Source organism: Bactrocera dorsalis, chromosome 2 (assembly GCF_023373825.1).
Source record: "Bactrocera dorsalis isolate Fly_Bdor chromosome 2, ASM2337382v1, whole genome shotgun sequence".
Classification (NCBI taxonomy): Eukaryota; Metazoa; Arthropoda; class Insecta; order Diptera; family Tephritidae; genus Bactrocera; species Bactrocera dorsalis.
The window spans coordinates 93,995,218-94,010,499 of NC_064304.1; the positions used below are offsets into that span (position 1 = coordinate 93,995,218).

General features: G+C 34.7%; 4 protein-coding genes across 4 annotated transcripts; 2 read left to right on the forward strand and 2 right to left on the reverse strand.

Moving 5' to 3' along the window:
• On the forward strand, positions 1–6,492 carry LOC105230913 (ATP-dependent RNA helicase bel; the record flags this gene model as incomplete). Its single annotated transcript, XM_029552300.2, is given in 4 exon segments — positions 1–244; positions 2,674–2,977; positions 3,082–4,929; positions 5,093–6,492. Coding segments are annotated over 4 exon segments (2,331 nt in total). The 3' UTR covers positions 5,227–6,492.
• Positions 6,493–6,880: 388 nt separating this feature from the next.
• LOC105230912 (protein SYS1 homolog) lies at positions 6,881–7,806 on the reverse strand. The gene is made up of 3 exons (XM_011211930.4): positions 7,484–7,806; positions 7,295–7,416; positions 6,881–7,236 (listed from the first exon to the last, which is right to left on the reverse strand). The coding sequence occupies exons 1-3, from the start codon at positions 7,646–7,648 to the stop codon at positions 7,041–7,043; spliced, it is 483 nt and encodes a 160-aa protein (XP_011210232.1). The 5' UTR covers positions 7,649–7,806; the 3' UTR covers positions 6,881–7,040.
• A 704-nt stretch (positions 7,807–8,510) lies between these two features.
• On the reverse strand, positions 8,511–9,758 carry LOC105230911 (V-type proton ATPase subunit G). Its single transcript, XM_011211929.3, has 3 exons — positions 9,525–9,758; positions 9,253–9,353; positions 8,511–9,140 (listed from the first exon to the last, which is right to left on the reverse strand). Exons 1-3 carry the CDS (start codon positions 9,604–9,606, stop codon positions 8,970–8,972), a joined length of 354 nt encoding a protein of 117 aa, XP_011210231.1. The 5' UTR covers positions 9,607–9,758; the 3' UTR covers positions 8,511–8,969.
• Positions 9,759–10,183: 425 nt separating this feature from the next.
• LOC105230910 (alpha-taxilin) lies at positions 10,184–12,862 on the forward strand. Its single transcript, XM_011211928.4, has 6 exons — positions 10,184–10,389; positions 10,526–10,725; positions 10,792–11,001; positions 11,060–11,206; positions 11,274–11,454; positions 11,517–12,862. The coding sequence occupies exons 1-6, from the start codon at positions 10,204–10,206 to the stop codon at positions 12,384–12,386; spliced, it is 1,794 nt and encodes a 597-aa protein (XP_011210230.2). The 5' UTR covers positions 10,184–10,203; the 3' UTR covers positions 12,387–12,862.
• Positions 12,863–15,282: the final 2,420 nt, after the last annotated feature.

Consider the following 15,282-nt stretch of genomic DNA (forward strand, 5'->3'; position numbering starts at 1 on the left):
AAAAGAATATACATCCACAGACAAAAAAAAAGTAATTTTCATTTAACTGAGACTCTTAAGAGATAGAGAAAAGACAATTTAGTATTTTATTTGTTCTCGATTTCTATATACAATAGAAGCAGTGTAAGCAAGTGAGCACGTATTCGAGATTTTCCTAAACGGAAAGAAAGAAAAAACCAGCAACTGATTGGAGGGTAATATGAGTAATGCTATTAACCAAAATGGCACAGGTCTAGAGCAGCAGGTAAGTTGCGTGAAAGTTCTGAATTACCATACCTATTTTGAATTAATTGAATAATACTGCGGGCGGAGTGAGTGATTTATAAATATTAAATGGAGATTTTTATTTGTTCATAATTAAAAAATTATTGATTTCATAACATTGTGCATGCACACATGCTGTCCTTTCTTTTTCCTAGTCGCATTCGTTACCGCTGACCGTTCGTTTCAACCCCTTCGTGATGCGCTCGTGCGATTTCATCGTTTCGTTTTCATGTGGCATTGTGAATAGTTTTGGTTTTTTCCTTTGAATTTATGCTTATCTGTTCCTCTTGCTTATTTTAATTGGTTGGTACTTTTTGTGTTTTTTATATGCCATGTCAACCTTTATATTTCTTATCTCATATTATTTTCTTTATTGTAAAACCTTTTGTTTTCGCTTTGTTCCGGTTGCTTGACTTGTGCTGTTCCATTCCGTTTCGTTCGGTTATATTTGAGCCGAGTTAAATTTCGCTGACTGTTCTTTTTTTTGTGTCTCTTTCCGGGGAATTGTTGCTACGCGTTTGTATTGTGTGTTTTTGGGCTTTGTAATTTTTGAAAGTGAAGAGGTAGTGGGTGATTCTCATAAGTGTGCACTAATTTCTTTATAAAGTGCAACACCAATGTATAGTTTTTGTATGGCTTAAAAATTATAACCATTTAGTCTCGTAATTATGTGAGAGACAACTGGTATTTTTAGATTTGTATTATGAATATGTTTCTACGGTACCATCATTCATATAAACTCTATATAATTTTAAACTAAAATTTAACTTATATTTTCTCATAATCTGCGGTTATATTTATATATGAAAGATTTTTTTACAACATTATTTTCTATAAATTTTATTATTAAATTAGTACTAATTACTTTTTGAGTGTGTGGATAATATTTGATGGTTTGGACCTAGAAAAATATGTTCTTTAACTTTCATTGTTTCTCTCATTCGTACGGCGCGAAGATGAACTCGCGTATTGTTGCCGGGCGACTTTGGCCCTGTTAGCATCATTGTCAACGTCATTATCGCTGTTATACATGGTTGTGAATTTTGATTTGAACACCTCACCTACACATTCGTACACGATACAAAAGAACTCTTACTATTGAATCTTAAATTTTCGCTACCTGGTATTAATGTTGCAGGTATTTTATAAACATAGTGTCGGTGTATTTATTCGCTATTACTAATTTTTTCGCGCGCAGTAAGTGTTTTGGCACAAATACATGTTAGGTTAGTGGGGATAGCAGCAAATACATAAGTACGTAGTAGTTGTTGGGGGATGCTATATGTGTGATCACCAAAAAAATAAATACATTTTAATTTTACTCTTCTTGCCGTAGTATTTTCCATATACATATGAATGAATTACTCAACGAATGTCTATTTTTTATGAATGACGTGGTCAATCGGTTTATTAATATGACGTCGTGTTCATTATTATTATATCTAATTGCTATATATAATATTATAATATATAATTAAGTATAATTAAGTAGAAAACGATTTTGGTAGTAATTAGAAAGCTGTTCTGTGGTTCTCGACGATTTGGCGCATTAACTTTACACTAAACTTTTGGTTGTTTTTGCAACAACAATTAGGCTAAATTTTTATTTTAGCTTACCTTGCAACGGTGTTTTTCTATTTCCTTTTCTAATTCTATCAATAGTTTCACTCGAATATCTCTCTTCCTTATTTCGTTTTTATAAACTATATATACATGAGCACAAAGGTGTTTGATAACAAGCGCGTGGCCTCATAAAATATGCGTCACGGGGTCGTCTGTAAGTGTATGTCTATGTATGTATGTATGTACTTATAAAATGTATGTTATTAGGTGCCGATTTTGGTACATTGTCCATCTCCTGTAATGTGATATTTATATTAAAGCATTTAGTTTGATTTAGAAATTCATGAAATTCCCAGTGTTATTATGAAATACTTTTCAAAAAAAATAGAACTCAAAATTTATATTCTTTAAGGGGTTACTATCATTTAGCGAATAAAGTTTGAGCATTAGAAATACAACTATTGTTATGTATTTTTGAAGGTTACAATTTGCCGTGCATTTAACAATAAACATTTTTAAATACATGTAATTCTCACTATCCAATAATGTTTAATATAATTCGAATGAAATTCATTTTGTTAAATTTGTTGGTAGACTTGCAAAGTGATAAAATTTCACTTCCCACATAAAGCAAGAAATCGATTTTTATTGAACGTCAAAAAATATATTTTTCAATTTCGAAATCTCATAATGAAAAGCATTACCAAAAATGGTTGGAGAGTTAGTAAGTTCTTGTCAAAATATTACAACGCGTACTCCCCGCCCGCACGCACTTCTCACCAACACGTTTTTATTCATCTTTTATAATATTGTATTAATTGGGAATTATTATTTAACTATTTAAAGGTTGCTGGTCTGGACTTGAATGGCGGCAAAGCTAATAATAGCAGCCCCATAACAACGAAGAGTTCATCCAATTCCGGCGTTTATATTCCTCCTCATCTTCGCGGAGGTGGCAATAGCGCACCTAACGCTAATAGTGATAATCGCGAGGAAGGAGCTCCATCGACAAAATACGAAGGCAGAGAACAGCGCGGCGGCGGAGAGTATCGTAGAGGCGGTGGTGGTCGTGGTTATAACAATTCCGGTGGTGGCTACGGCGGACGTCGTGGTGGTAACAGATACGAGGATAATAATAGCGGTGTTGACGGTAAGTTAAGCTTATAAATTGGCTAATTTCTTCCGAACGTACATAAAAAAATATATAAAAATTAATTGTCGTGAATTTCGTTATCTATATTCTTTTTCTCTAAGGAGACGGAGAGTCACGACAACAACGTGGTGGTGACGATTGGAATCGCGGAGGACGTGGCCAACAGAATACGCGAACATTTGACCGACGTGAAAACGGTGGCTATCGTGGAGGGCGCGGCCAAGGCGGCGGCGGCGGAGGTAGCAACAGCAATCGAAATAGTGAAGCTTTCGACGATCAAACTCAGCCACAACAACCACGCAACGATCGTTGGCAGGAACCAGAACGTCGTCCCGAGGACGTTGGGCAACAACGTAATGATCGCGGCAGCAGCGGTGGAGGAGAAAGGAACTATGGCGGGCGCTGGAAAGAAGACCGGCGCGCCGACATTGATTACACTAAATTGGGGCCACGCGATGAACGCGTGGAGCAAGAGCTTTTCGGTGTCGGTAACACCGGTATTAACTTTGACAAATACGAGGATATACCCGTGGAGGCGACGGGCCAGAATGTACCGTCTAACATCACATCGTTTGATGACGTGCAGCTGACCGAGATCATACGCAATAATGTGATGTTGGCTAGATATGATAAACCGACACCGGTGCAGAAATATGCGATCCCAATCATTATAAATGGGCGCGATTTAATGGCCTGCGCACAGACCGGATCGGGCAAGACAGCAGCCTTTCTGCTGCCCATTCTTAATCAGATGTATGAGCATGGCATAACCCCGCCACCGCAAAATAATCGCCAGTACAGTCGCCGCAAGCAGTATCCGCTCGGCTTGGTGCTGGCACCGACGCGCGAGCTCGCCACACAGATCTTTGAGGAGGCCAAGAAATTCGCTTATCGCTCACGCATGCGTCCTGCCGTTCTTTATGGCGGCAATAATACGAGTGAGCAAATGCGCGAATTGGATCGCGGCTGTCATCTGATTGTGGCCACGCCGGGTCGTCTGGAGGATATGATTACACGCGGCAAAGTGGGTTTGGACAACATACGATTTTTGGTATTGGATGAAGCCGATCGTATGTTGGACATGGGTTTCGAACCTCAAATACGTCGCATTGTCGAGCAATCGAATATGCCACCAACCGGTCAGAGGCAAACTTTGATGTTCTCCGCTACCTTCCCGAAACAAATTCAAGAGTTAGCTTCTGATTTTCTAAGTAACTATATATTTTTGGCTGTAGGACGTGTTGGTTCGACTTCTGAAAATATTACCCAAACCATTTTATGGGTATATGAACAAGACAAGCGTTCTTATTTGCTTGATCTATTATCGTCAATACGCGAAGGAGTTGAATATTCCAAGGATAGTCTTACACTGATTTTCGTGGAGACAAAGAAAGGTGCCGACGCACTGGAAGAATTCCTCTACCAATGCAATCATCCCGTGACAAGCATTCATGGCGACCGCACACAAAAGGAACGCGAGGAAGCTTTGCGCTGCTTCCGCTCCGGCGATTGTCCCATCTTAGTAGCCACCGCGGTGGCAGCTCGTGGTCTAGATATTCCCCACGTAAAGCACGTCATTAACTTTGACTTACCATCTGATGTCGAGGAATACGTACATCGTATCGGTCGTACAGGCCGTATGGGTAACCTTGGTGTAGCTACATCATTTTTCAACGAAAAGAATCGCAATATATGTGGAGATTTGCTGGAGTTGCTTATCGAAACAAAACAGGAAATCCCCGTATTCCTTGAAGATATGTCCTCATCAGACCGCTCCCACGGTGGTAATAGACGAAGAGGCGGCGGCGGTGGCGGTGGACGCTATGGAGGCGGTTTTGGCTCTCGCGATTACCGTCAAACGTCTGGCGGAGGTGGTGGTGGCCCACGCAGTGGTGGCGGTGGTGGTTCACGTAGTGGTGGAGGCGGTGGCGGATCTTATCGCAGCAATGGTAAGTTTCTACATAGTGTTAAGCACATTGCAAAGTCACTACAATTTTTCGATTTTTAAGTTTATGCGTATAATATGTTACAAATGTATGATTTTGTGCTGAATGTCCAACTTTTATTTTGGTTATAAAATTGCAAATCTAAATTTCTCCCTTACTTTTTCAGGCGGTAGCTCTGGCGGTGGTTATTATGGAAATAGCGGTGGAGGTGGCGGCGGTGGCGGTGGCTCCTATGGCGGTAGCTATTCATCATCGCATGCTAACTCAAACTCCGGTGGCCCCGATTGGTGGGGAAGTTAAATAAAACGAACTGATTGCGAATATCCGCTGAAAGCGAAAAAATATTAAAAAATATAATATGATTTTATGAAAAGTAATGAAATTAGTAACAACAGAAATCTAGAATTGAGAGAGTGCAGAGCAAAACACTATTACCAATAATGCGTACAGAAGACATTATAAAGAAAACATAAAGAAATAAAAAATACGAAGCAAAGCAGAATCAGAAAAGCAAAAAAGGAAGTTTCTGAATATATTTAAATAAAATATATTAATTACTATTATTTATGTATAGATCATTAATTTTATAAAACAGCAAACATTAAAACATAAACACATTTACATACGAATAAGAAACATGCATCCCTCCCCACACCACAAAATGTAAACATACATATTATGTATATCGAAAATGATTTTATACACATTTACGAACCACAAAACAGAAGTGTATCCAAATGTGATTCTACGATACTATTTTCATAATCACAGCTGAAAACTTTCACACATGGACAAAGAAGTGTGAAACAAAAAAAAAAATGGAAAAAATAACGAATGTGACAATTGTGAAAAATCTAAATTGGAACAAATGAAAGAAATTATTTTAAATTGCAAATATAAATACAACAATATAAGAAAATAAGGTTTAGCATATGTAACATGATCAATTTAAAACCAGGAGCACGAATGACAAGACACGAATTAAATTTTTGAATTGGATGCATGAATGAATGATTTGTAGAACAAGTGGATACACACTTCGTGGTCATTAGTTAGAACCGAAAGCATTGGTAATATAATGAATAAGGTGTGGTTAAACAGGCGGTTACTTCGATCTTATCCTAATCGAATTCGCCACGGGGGAAATACGAAAATACGTAGTACAGAATACTTTCGAAAGCACTCACTCGATTGTAATAACTAAAAAAATGCGAAACAAGCAAAATAACCCATTCAAAAATATACAAATACATTTTTCAATTTCATTTTATTATTATTCAATCAAATAATGTATCTGCATTAAAACCACGAATCTGATAAAATGTTGAAAATGTAAATCCATATTACAAAAAAAAGATATATATGTAAAGCGTAAAAAATGCGTTTGCAACAAAAAATAAAATTATATAAAAAAGAGTACACAGCGGATACAAAAAAATATAGATGGAATCATCAGCAACAACAATTTCAAATAGTTAATTACCACGAACCTACAAATACAATAAAAATATACATATATTAAACAAGTTTGCTAAATAAATGTACTTTTTAGCAAATGAAATTAAAGCATTTTTTTATTTATTGCGGGGCAAAACTAGGTATTTGCTTTATATATTTAGTTACGTTAGTTATCAGTTGAATTAATGTGTATTATCGAAATACCATGGCGTCTTTTGAACGAATTTCTGATGTCTGTCCATCAGTCTGTATATACGCGAATTAGTCCCTCAATTTTCGAGATATTGATCTGATATTTTGCACACGTCGTTTTGTCTCATTTGTCGGAAGCGCTATTACAAAATAAAGATCAAAATCAAGTTCTTATATGAACTCTTTTGTATTTATGAATTTAAATGTATTCATTTAAATAATTCTTTATTAATTTTTTGACTTTGACTTTGGTAAAGAAATAATTTGTGTACCACAGTTTAAGATAGTTTGCAATACTATGGTATTAAAAGTAGTTATCGTTATTTATTTATTTTATTACAATATTAAATATAATTATTATGAACAAGTATAAATATAAACATAAATCACGAATATTACATTTAACTTTATCCTAACGATTAATACGTGATCGTTCCACAGCTATCGTACAAATTCTCGGGAATTTAAACATCAGATTTTTGATTAAGAGCTGCATAGCCAACGGGTATTTCTTTTAATTCGGATTTAAGACACAGGAATTCGCCACCTATACACATTATCGTGGTTGTAATGGCATTTAATAGCCACCAACTAATATTTGAAGGGAAATTCGAATTATACCACCAACAAATAAGTAAATGTAGAATGTGGAATGTGCAACTGAAACGCAATTTTTCGTTAAATAAATTAATTACAAAAGGATTGACTTTTTACATACCTAAAATCTAAACACAGTTTCGCACGTCGTACAATAAACCAAAGCGCCAAGGAAGCAATAAATGAATTTAGCACAAAAGCTAGAATTATGAGACGTCCGCCTGCATCAGATATATGTATTTCCTTGTTCGCGTTTCATTAAATACAGACATTAGTATGTGTTTATTGCTTTATTACCTGACATACATACATGATATTCAAAAACATTATCCAATGTGTAATTATCACCGGCCAATATATTAGCAATAAACACCAACAATCCCAATGTAAAATAGACACAGGATTGCATTGAGATGATCTGTGCTATGAGCAGCATAGGATCCCATTGTGTGTTACGAAATGTACCCGCTTTCATAGCGTGGCACTGCTAATGCTCCCTTTGTGTCTTCGCAAATTCGATATTCAGTCGTTATATTTCTTTTTATAGCTAAAAAGAAGGAAAATTACCAAAATTTTGTAGATGCACAAATAAACAAAATTACGAATGACGAATGTCAAAAGTTGCTTTGCTTGAGTGTTGGCACAATCATCTGTTGTAAGGCGCTGCCACTTTGTTTTGAAAAATAAAAACTTGTACCGGATATCTAAATATTTGGTATTACAGTATACAATGCAATACTGTCAAATCAAATGAACGTATAAAAAAATATATATTAAGATTTCATTAAGCATAATATTAATAATAATAATATACACAAAATACATCTGCTAAACTTTAATTCGCTCTTTTGGGTTAATAAGTATGCTGATGTTAATGTTGAGGTATCCTTACAGAAATATCGTTAATACTTATTTCTGAATTTGGCAAACATTTGCAAGAAACCATGCCTAACAATTAAAAACATTTTTATTCAATGTCGCCAATGATTTATGTTGTTGTTGCAAGACAACGACTAAATCTTTTTGGTTTTTTAGGCGGAATAATAGTTTCTAAACTGATATATGCATATGCAAACTGCTAAGTTCTTCCAAACTTTAAAAAGTAAACAAATGAAAAAAAATACCAGTTTACATATGTATATGGAATGATACAAGCATATATTGAAATATATGTATATAGATTCCAACTCGTCAATAAAAACTTGTTTATTTTTTAGAGACTCTTCTTACTTTTGTAGGTCACATGAGTGAATCCAATTAGACTGACCGTCAGCTGATCATTTTACACGTCTGTCGGTTGTAATTTTTTTTTTTTTTCAAACAAATAAAACTAAAAATTAGATAATTTTTAGGCCATAAAAGAAAAATATGAATGAACTTTTATTGCTTAAATATTCACACTTTTTTCTTTAACTATTGCATAACAACAAGAACACAAATTATATATTAGTTACACTTTATGATAACAATGATAGCATACATTTTCTTCATACTTTTCGGCATAATACTTGGAATATTTTAGCTTAAAATCATTCGGTGCATTTGCGCCCACTTTTGTATTTATATATTAAGTAGTGACTTTCAGTGAAAGGATACGCTATCTGGAATTTTTCTTAAGTAAAGGCGAAACGGCACCACAAATATGAATTTAAATGGAACGTATACGAAATTTTGGGAATATGCTGCTTAGTTAGCTAGTTTGTTTGGTTAGTTCATTAATTAACTTTACAAGTACACGATGAATAAAAGAAATGCATGCAAGCTGGCATCAATCCCTTCACCCTGGCTAAGACCATTTAGTTCTGTACGTAGTTTTTGTGCAATTCGGGAGAAATATTGTACACAAATTGTAGTACTTCTGCTATTACAGGTTCCTTGCGAGTGGAAATCGAACGCTCCATTTCGGCTAATTTAGTGCGGGTGTCAGCATCGATTTTCGCGGCAACACCTTCACGCGAGCCCATGTGCTAAAAAGAAGTTAAAGTGTTTCGTTTTTATTTCAATAGTAAATCTTACAAAATATTTTACAAAATTGTGGTACTTAATACTGTAAAAATGTATTTGATTATGATAAATTACCTTGGCTTCGAATTCTTTGAACTGACGTTCACGTTCTTGGCGATATTTCTCAATTTCTTCGGTGGCCTCATCCTTGGCTTGCTTCAATCTTCTTGCCTTGCCTGAAATATAAAAAAAATTAATGCATCAGAAAGGCATATAAACTTTTCAAAGCAGTTAACAACTACTTTGCTCAATTTTTGCTTATCACATGACCCCTTTGATTGTTCGTTACGGGGTGGGTGACTAGTAACAAGTAGAAAAACACTTGTTTTTATTGCTCTTTTACTTACGTTTTCTAGCTTCTGCTACCTTTTCGGCGGCTTTCTTTTCAGCAGCGAGCAGCTGTTGGATACCTTGCGTTTGGCTAGTCATTTTCACTTGTAATATTTTAAGAAAACTTTAGTGAAGTCACTTCTTAACTACGCTGCAAATTTTTTCTAACTTCGTTCCACACAAGACAAGGAGAAAAATCCAAGTGACGTTCAATGTGTGACAAGCGCAGTCACATGAAAAAAACCACCTATTGATTAAATGGAAGGTAATTCGGATAATCGTTCGGCAAACGAGACTCGTTCGTGGATTCTGATTGGATATTATAGAGCTGCCAGAAATGTATGGTCATTAAAGAATATGTGAAAATGTAAATATGTTTATTTTTCTAATAATAAACACGAATTAAAACCATAAAAACGATTCGATAGCTATTTTTTTATCAAATTTTATATGTAATTCATAAATTGTTTATTAAATACGCACAATATACAAAATTATTTGTTTGTAATTTAATCGCATACATATAATACATATTTTATTAATGTTTTTCAATTCTTTTATTTCGATTGAGCAGTTAATTATCTAAATTTCTCAAGTAAATCGTTGAATAATTTAGGAAACTTATTCACAAATAATTAGGTAGCACATGCAAATATAAATACCTTGGCATCCCTACCAGTTGTCATGTAGTTTGACATGTTAGAAGATTTTTATCCTAATAAGGAAATCACCGAAAACAATTTTAAAAATATTCGACAACAAAACGTGCCGTGTGTGAAAATTAGGAAATTTACACACTATTTCAAAATGGATAAGGCTACAGGAAGAAGCAAAAAAGAAGCCAAAGATGAGAAACAAAAAGATCAAAAGATTGAAGAGCAGGTAAGTCGACGAAAATATATACAAATTTTGATATAGATATAAGTTATTTCTGGTGGCATACCGGCTAACGGGGCCAAGGTGATTTGCATAGTAAATGCTTAACTTTTCATTGCATCTGGTGTTTTAATTACAATAGATCGTGAAAATGTTAGAGGAAGAAGCAGCTGGCACAACGCCGGAGGAAAAATTTGCAATTCTTCTTCGTAAGCATGTAGAAAGTGAACGAGCGTCTAGAAAATTGCGTCAGGAGATGAAAGTGCAAGAGAAGCAGTTGGAGACGGTGTTGCGAGAGAAGGAAAATTTACAACGTGAATATAATAAAAGTGTGTTGATGCGGTAAGACAGTAGAAATAGTATTAAATATATACGTTTATTAATTTGTCCGTCTCCTTGTCGTGTTAGGGACAAATTGCAGGAAGTTTGCCGCGAGCAGCAGAAGCTAATAAAGTCTGTGAAAAATGAGAGCATACAAAAAATTCGTGAAGAGGAGGAAAGGCGCAAGGAAAGCCAATCAAAATTCCAAGCATCCCTGAATGAGATCACACAATCGTTAACTAAAAACAATGAAGAAAATTTGAAATTGCGAGACCATAATTTGGAAATGACCAAAAAGTAAAACAAAAGCTAAAAAAAATTCGAATAACAATTTTAATATATAAATTTTGTGTAGATTAAAAATGTTGGCAGAACAATATCATATGCGTGAACAACAATTGGAGAAATTAAACGAACAAGTACAGTTGGAATCACAATTACATCAGGCCAAATTGAATAAGGTGCAAGTTGAAGCGGCTATGGAAAAAGAAATTTTGCTAAAGTGAGTATGCTTATTCGCAAATGTTTAACGTTTGTATATTCATATATGTACAATATTATGAACGTAGAGAAAAGCAAATTGCGCTGGAAAAGTTTGTGCACTCTCAAAAATTGCTGAAAGAATTGACAGAACGCGAGGCGGCGCTGAAAGAGCAGCTTACTCTGTACACAGCTAAATATGATGATTTTCAAAGTTCATTACAGAAATCCAATGATATATTTGCAACATACAAAATTGAACTAGAACGGGTAATTAAAATTTTAAATTTTATCAATGTTGTTATTTTATCAAAATTCAACCTTCTCGACAGATGGCCAAGAACACACGCAAGTTAGAAAAGGAAACACTTGAATGGAAAAGTAAATGGGAGAAGAGTAATGCGATACTTATTGAGTTGGCTACAGAGAAAAAGGAGCGTGATGAACATGCTGCGCGTTGCAGCAAACAGGTAGACCAGTTACAAAAATTATTGCGCGCATTACAAAATGAACGTTCACATTTGTATAAAGTGCTGCGTGATAATAACATTGAATGTCCGGCCATGCCGCAACTACCACCCGAACCTGAGCCCATGCAAACACAGGCACCCGCACCGTCAAGTAGTGGTGCATCAGACAAAGATAAAATGGAGATAATGTCGCGAAATTGTGCCGAATTAAAACAAACCCTCGCTAATCTACAAAGCCAAATGAAGTTTTTGAATGTCAATTCCGGTGTAAACTCAGACGCTAATGCTAAAGGTACGCAATCAGCTGTTAAGCAGCAACAGTCGGAGGACACAAATAAGAAACGTCAACGCAAAAAACAAAAATCGAAAAGCAATAAGAATGGCAAAGAATCCTCGCCCGCTCCCGAAACGGAGCTACTTAATGACACTACAAATGCAATTCATACAGAAAATGATGATACCAGCAATTTGCAGTCGGTCGTAGCCGAATCAATTGAAACATCAGCGACAATATCGACAGAAGTAGATTCTAGTGCAGCTGTTGCAATTGAGCCAGAAATACCGGTGACTCCTGAACTTGCTGCAAAGGCAGCAGAATTGACTGTTGCAGATGTAACCGATGCTGCTGAAGCAACTGTCGCAGAATTGGTGAATGGTACCGAAAATGCGCCGACAACTGAGCTATCGCAGCAGCAAGTGCAACAACAATTAGACGTACCAGTGCCAAATTAGTGCTGCCACTTTCATTACTTTTTATAATATTCATACATCGCATCATCGCAAGTTGAGCGCATACACTTAACCACCTAAATTATCCTTCACCATGTTTTGTTCTTTATCAAATTTATTTATGTATGCGCATTAATGCGCTAAATAACCTTTTTCGATTATTTTATCACTTCGCAAAATTTAAGAATTTTCTAAATAAAGTCCTGGTCTTGATTTCGTAATATCATCTGAAGAAGTACATTTCTTGCCTCTCTATATCTATATCTTTTGGTTATATATAGCTACATATGTATAACTTTTTTTGTTTTGTTTTTAATTTTATTTATAATACATACATATATTAAATTATTTATCTGTTTTTGTATTAACATTATTTTTAAGTTATTCCACACATATTACTTCACAAAAATTGTTGATGTTTCGAAATTATAGCGAGAAATATTGAAATAAAATCATAAAATATGAAAATCGTATAAGCAGCTCCTTTGAAGTGCTCAATGTATGTTTTTTAGACCTTAAGGCGCCTTTAGATATCCGTTGATTCCACATCAGCTAATAGCCCTGTTTTGATCTGACAGAAATCCACTTCATCCGATACTACAGTTGCCATTGTACGGCATAGATGGCTTCTTAATTAGGTGCTACGTTCGCTATCATGTGACCAAAATATGCGACATTTAATCGGCCAAGTGCTGCTACAACGAAGGTAACTCAAATATATTGATATAGTGCAATTATTGAATTTTAATTTTACTAAATGAGGATAATAGTGAGCTCTATTGTGCCTTTATAGTAATATCCCAACATTATTCGTAACATGTGAGTGATCAATAGTGATATATTGTGTCTTCCGGAAACGTGGGTAGAAAAAATCTTTTATATGGTGTTGACAACTCGTATGTAATCTTTATTTTACTTGTCTTTATTATAGAAAAGAGAGACAATAGACGTGCCCAGAACGGTTCCCGCTATAAAGAATAAAGCTAATCTACCGAAAAAACTTCTGGAGGTGAAATTTTGTTAATTATTTGATTTGTAAAAATAAAAAACGAAACTATTTTTGTTGTTGTCTGTACACATTAACTATCATGTAATATACAATTATATTACACAAGATTAAACAGTATTTCCACTCTCTTTTAATTAATAAAAGCATTTAAAAATAAAATTTTCAATTAAAAAATTCTTGTATTCAAAAACCAACTACGTGCTTTAATGCCCACTGACGCGCCGATCTTGGCACACAGTGCGTATGAGTAACATTACGAATCTTACATTCTATTGCATTGCCAATGTTACGTATACGCCACGACATGCTAGTGGCATTGCAGCTGAAATTAAGCTATTATGTACGATATATGTATGCACTGTGTGTGTGATGTGCGTGTGTATTAAATTATATACAATTCATTTAATAAGCACATAAGCAGTTTTTTGTGTGAGCCACATTTAGAAGCAGCAAAATATATTGTTTACATACAACTGCAGGCCTCTGGGCAGTTTTTAAGTGCCACACTTGTCAAACACGAAAGAAGGTTGTGCATAGCCACTAAGTTGGCACTGTTTGTAAGCAATAGCAGCATGTGGGGTGGAGAGGGCACCTATTCAAGTAAGTGCTGCGTTTATTATGAAACTAAGTGTGGAAAGTGGCAAACTCGCTGTGGGAAAAGGGTTATAATTACATATGTAGGAATAGGTATGAAAGTGTAAGTAATTGAAAAAACTGTATTTATTTTAATTTATTTTTTTCTAACAGACGAAAACTGTCGCAGCTACTTCTAAGTTGATGTTTGCGCACAAAACATTTTATGGGTTACTTATGTATAACGAATAGCCACAATAGTAAGATTTCCTACATTCAATATTTTTGTTATATGTTTTTTGTTTTTACTTAACGCAGCCATTTCAGGGGAATATGAGCTGATTAAAGTGAATAAACTAATTAGACACTGTAGAAGAAAGCATGAATTCTTTCGGGGAAATATGTATTATATTCTATACTAATCTATCCTTGCATATAACTCGCAAACATTTAATAACTTTTTTTAATTGAAGATAATATTCGACAAAATAAATAGCTAAGATCCCACATCAATACATTTAGGCTTTCTCAATCTCACCTAAATAATATATTGCGATATAAACTAATTTTTCTCATTATTTGACTGTATGAATATAAATCATCGTTTGGCAGTCCGGCTTATTTGATTGGACGACCTCATTTTATGATTTAACGATCTCAATTGAAATTTGTGGAGTACCATATTTGAACAGTTTTGTTAGAAGACTGTCTTCTATTCAGTATTTTTGTTTAGTATCAGCAAAAGATTCCAAAATATTTCGTGTAAGTTTTTTTTTCTATTTTTAAAATTTTCAAAAAACGAAACAACGCTTCAAAACAACTCGACCTGTTGCACAGAGTTAGGAAAACTCTATAAAGTGTATGTTTTTTGGCTTCTAGTAAACTTAAACTGGCTCTTACAACTTCAGCGTGAAGTTAAGAACGATGCAACAAATATACAGTAAATGTTATCATGAACAAATATAAATACGCCGCTCATAACTGTAAAATCGTGAGAACTTGCTTAAATAGGGGTGGTTAGGCAGACTCATCAACAGAGTTGCTAACCAACAGTTATTTAAAACTAATAACCCATAACCAAGTAATAGGTATTTCCCAAAAGAACAACATATACATAAAATTGAGTCTAATTTTTAAATTTTTTTTGCAAATTTTTGGTATGAGATATTCTGTAGCCGAAAAAAAAATCATCAATTGCAGCATATGACCACTGTTTGAATCGGAATGTCGCGTAAAATTTTATTAACATTTATATTATGGAAGATGCTGATTTTTGACAAGAAAAAGTATACATTGCCGACCAAAGATACCAGGAAA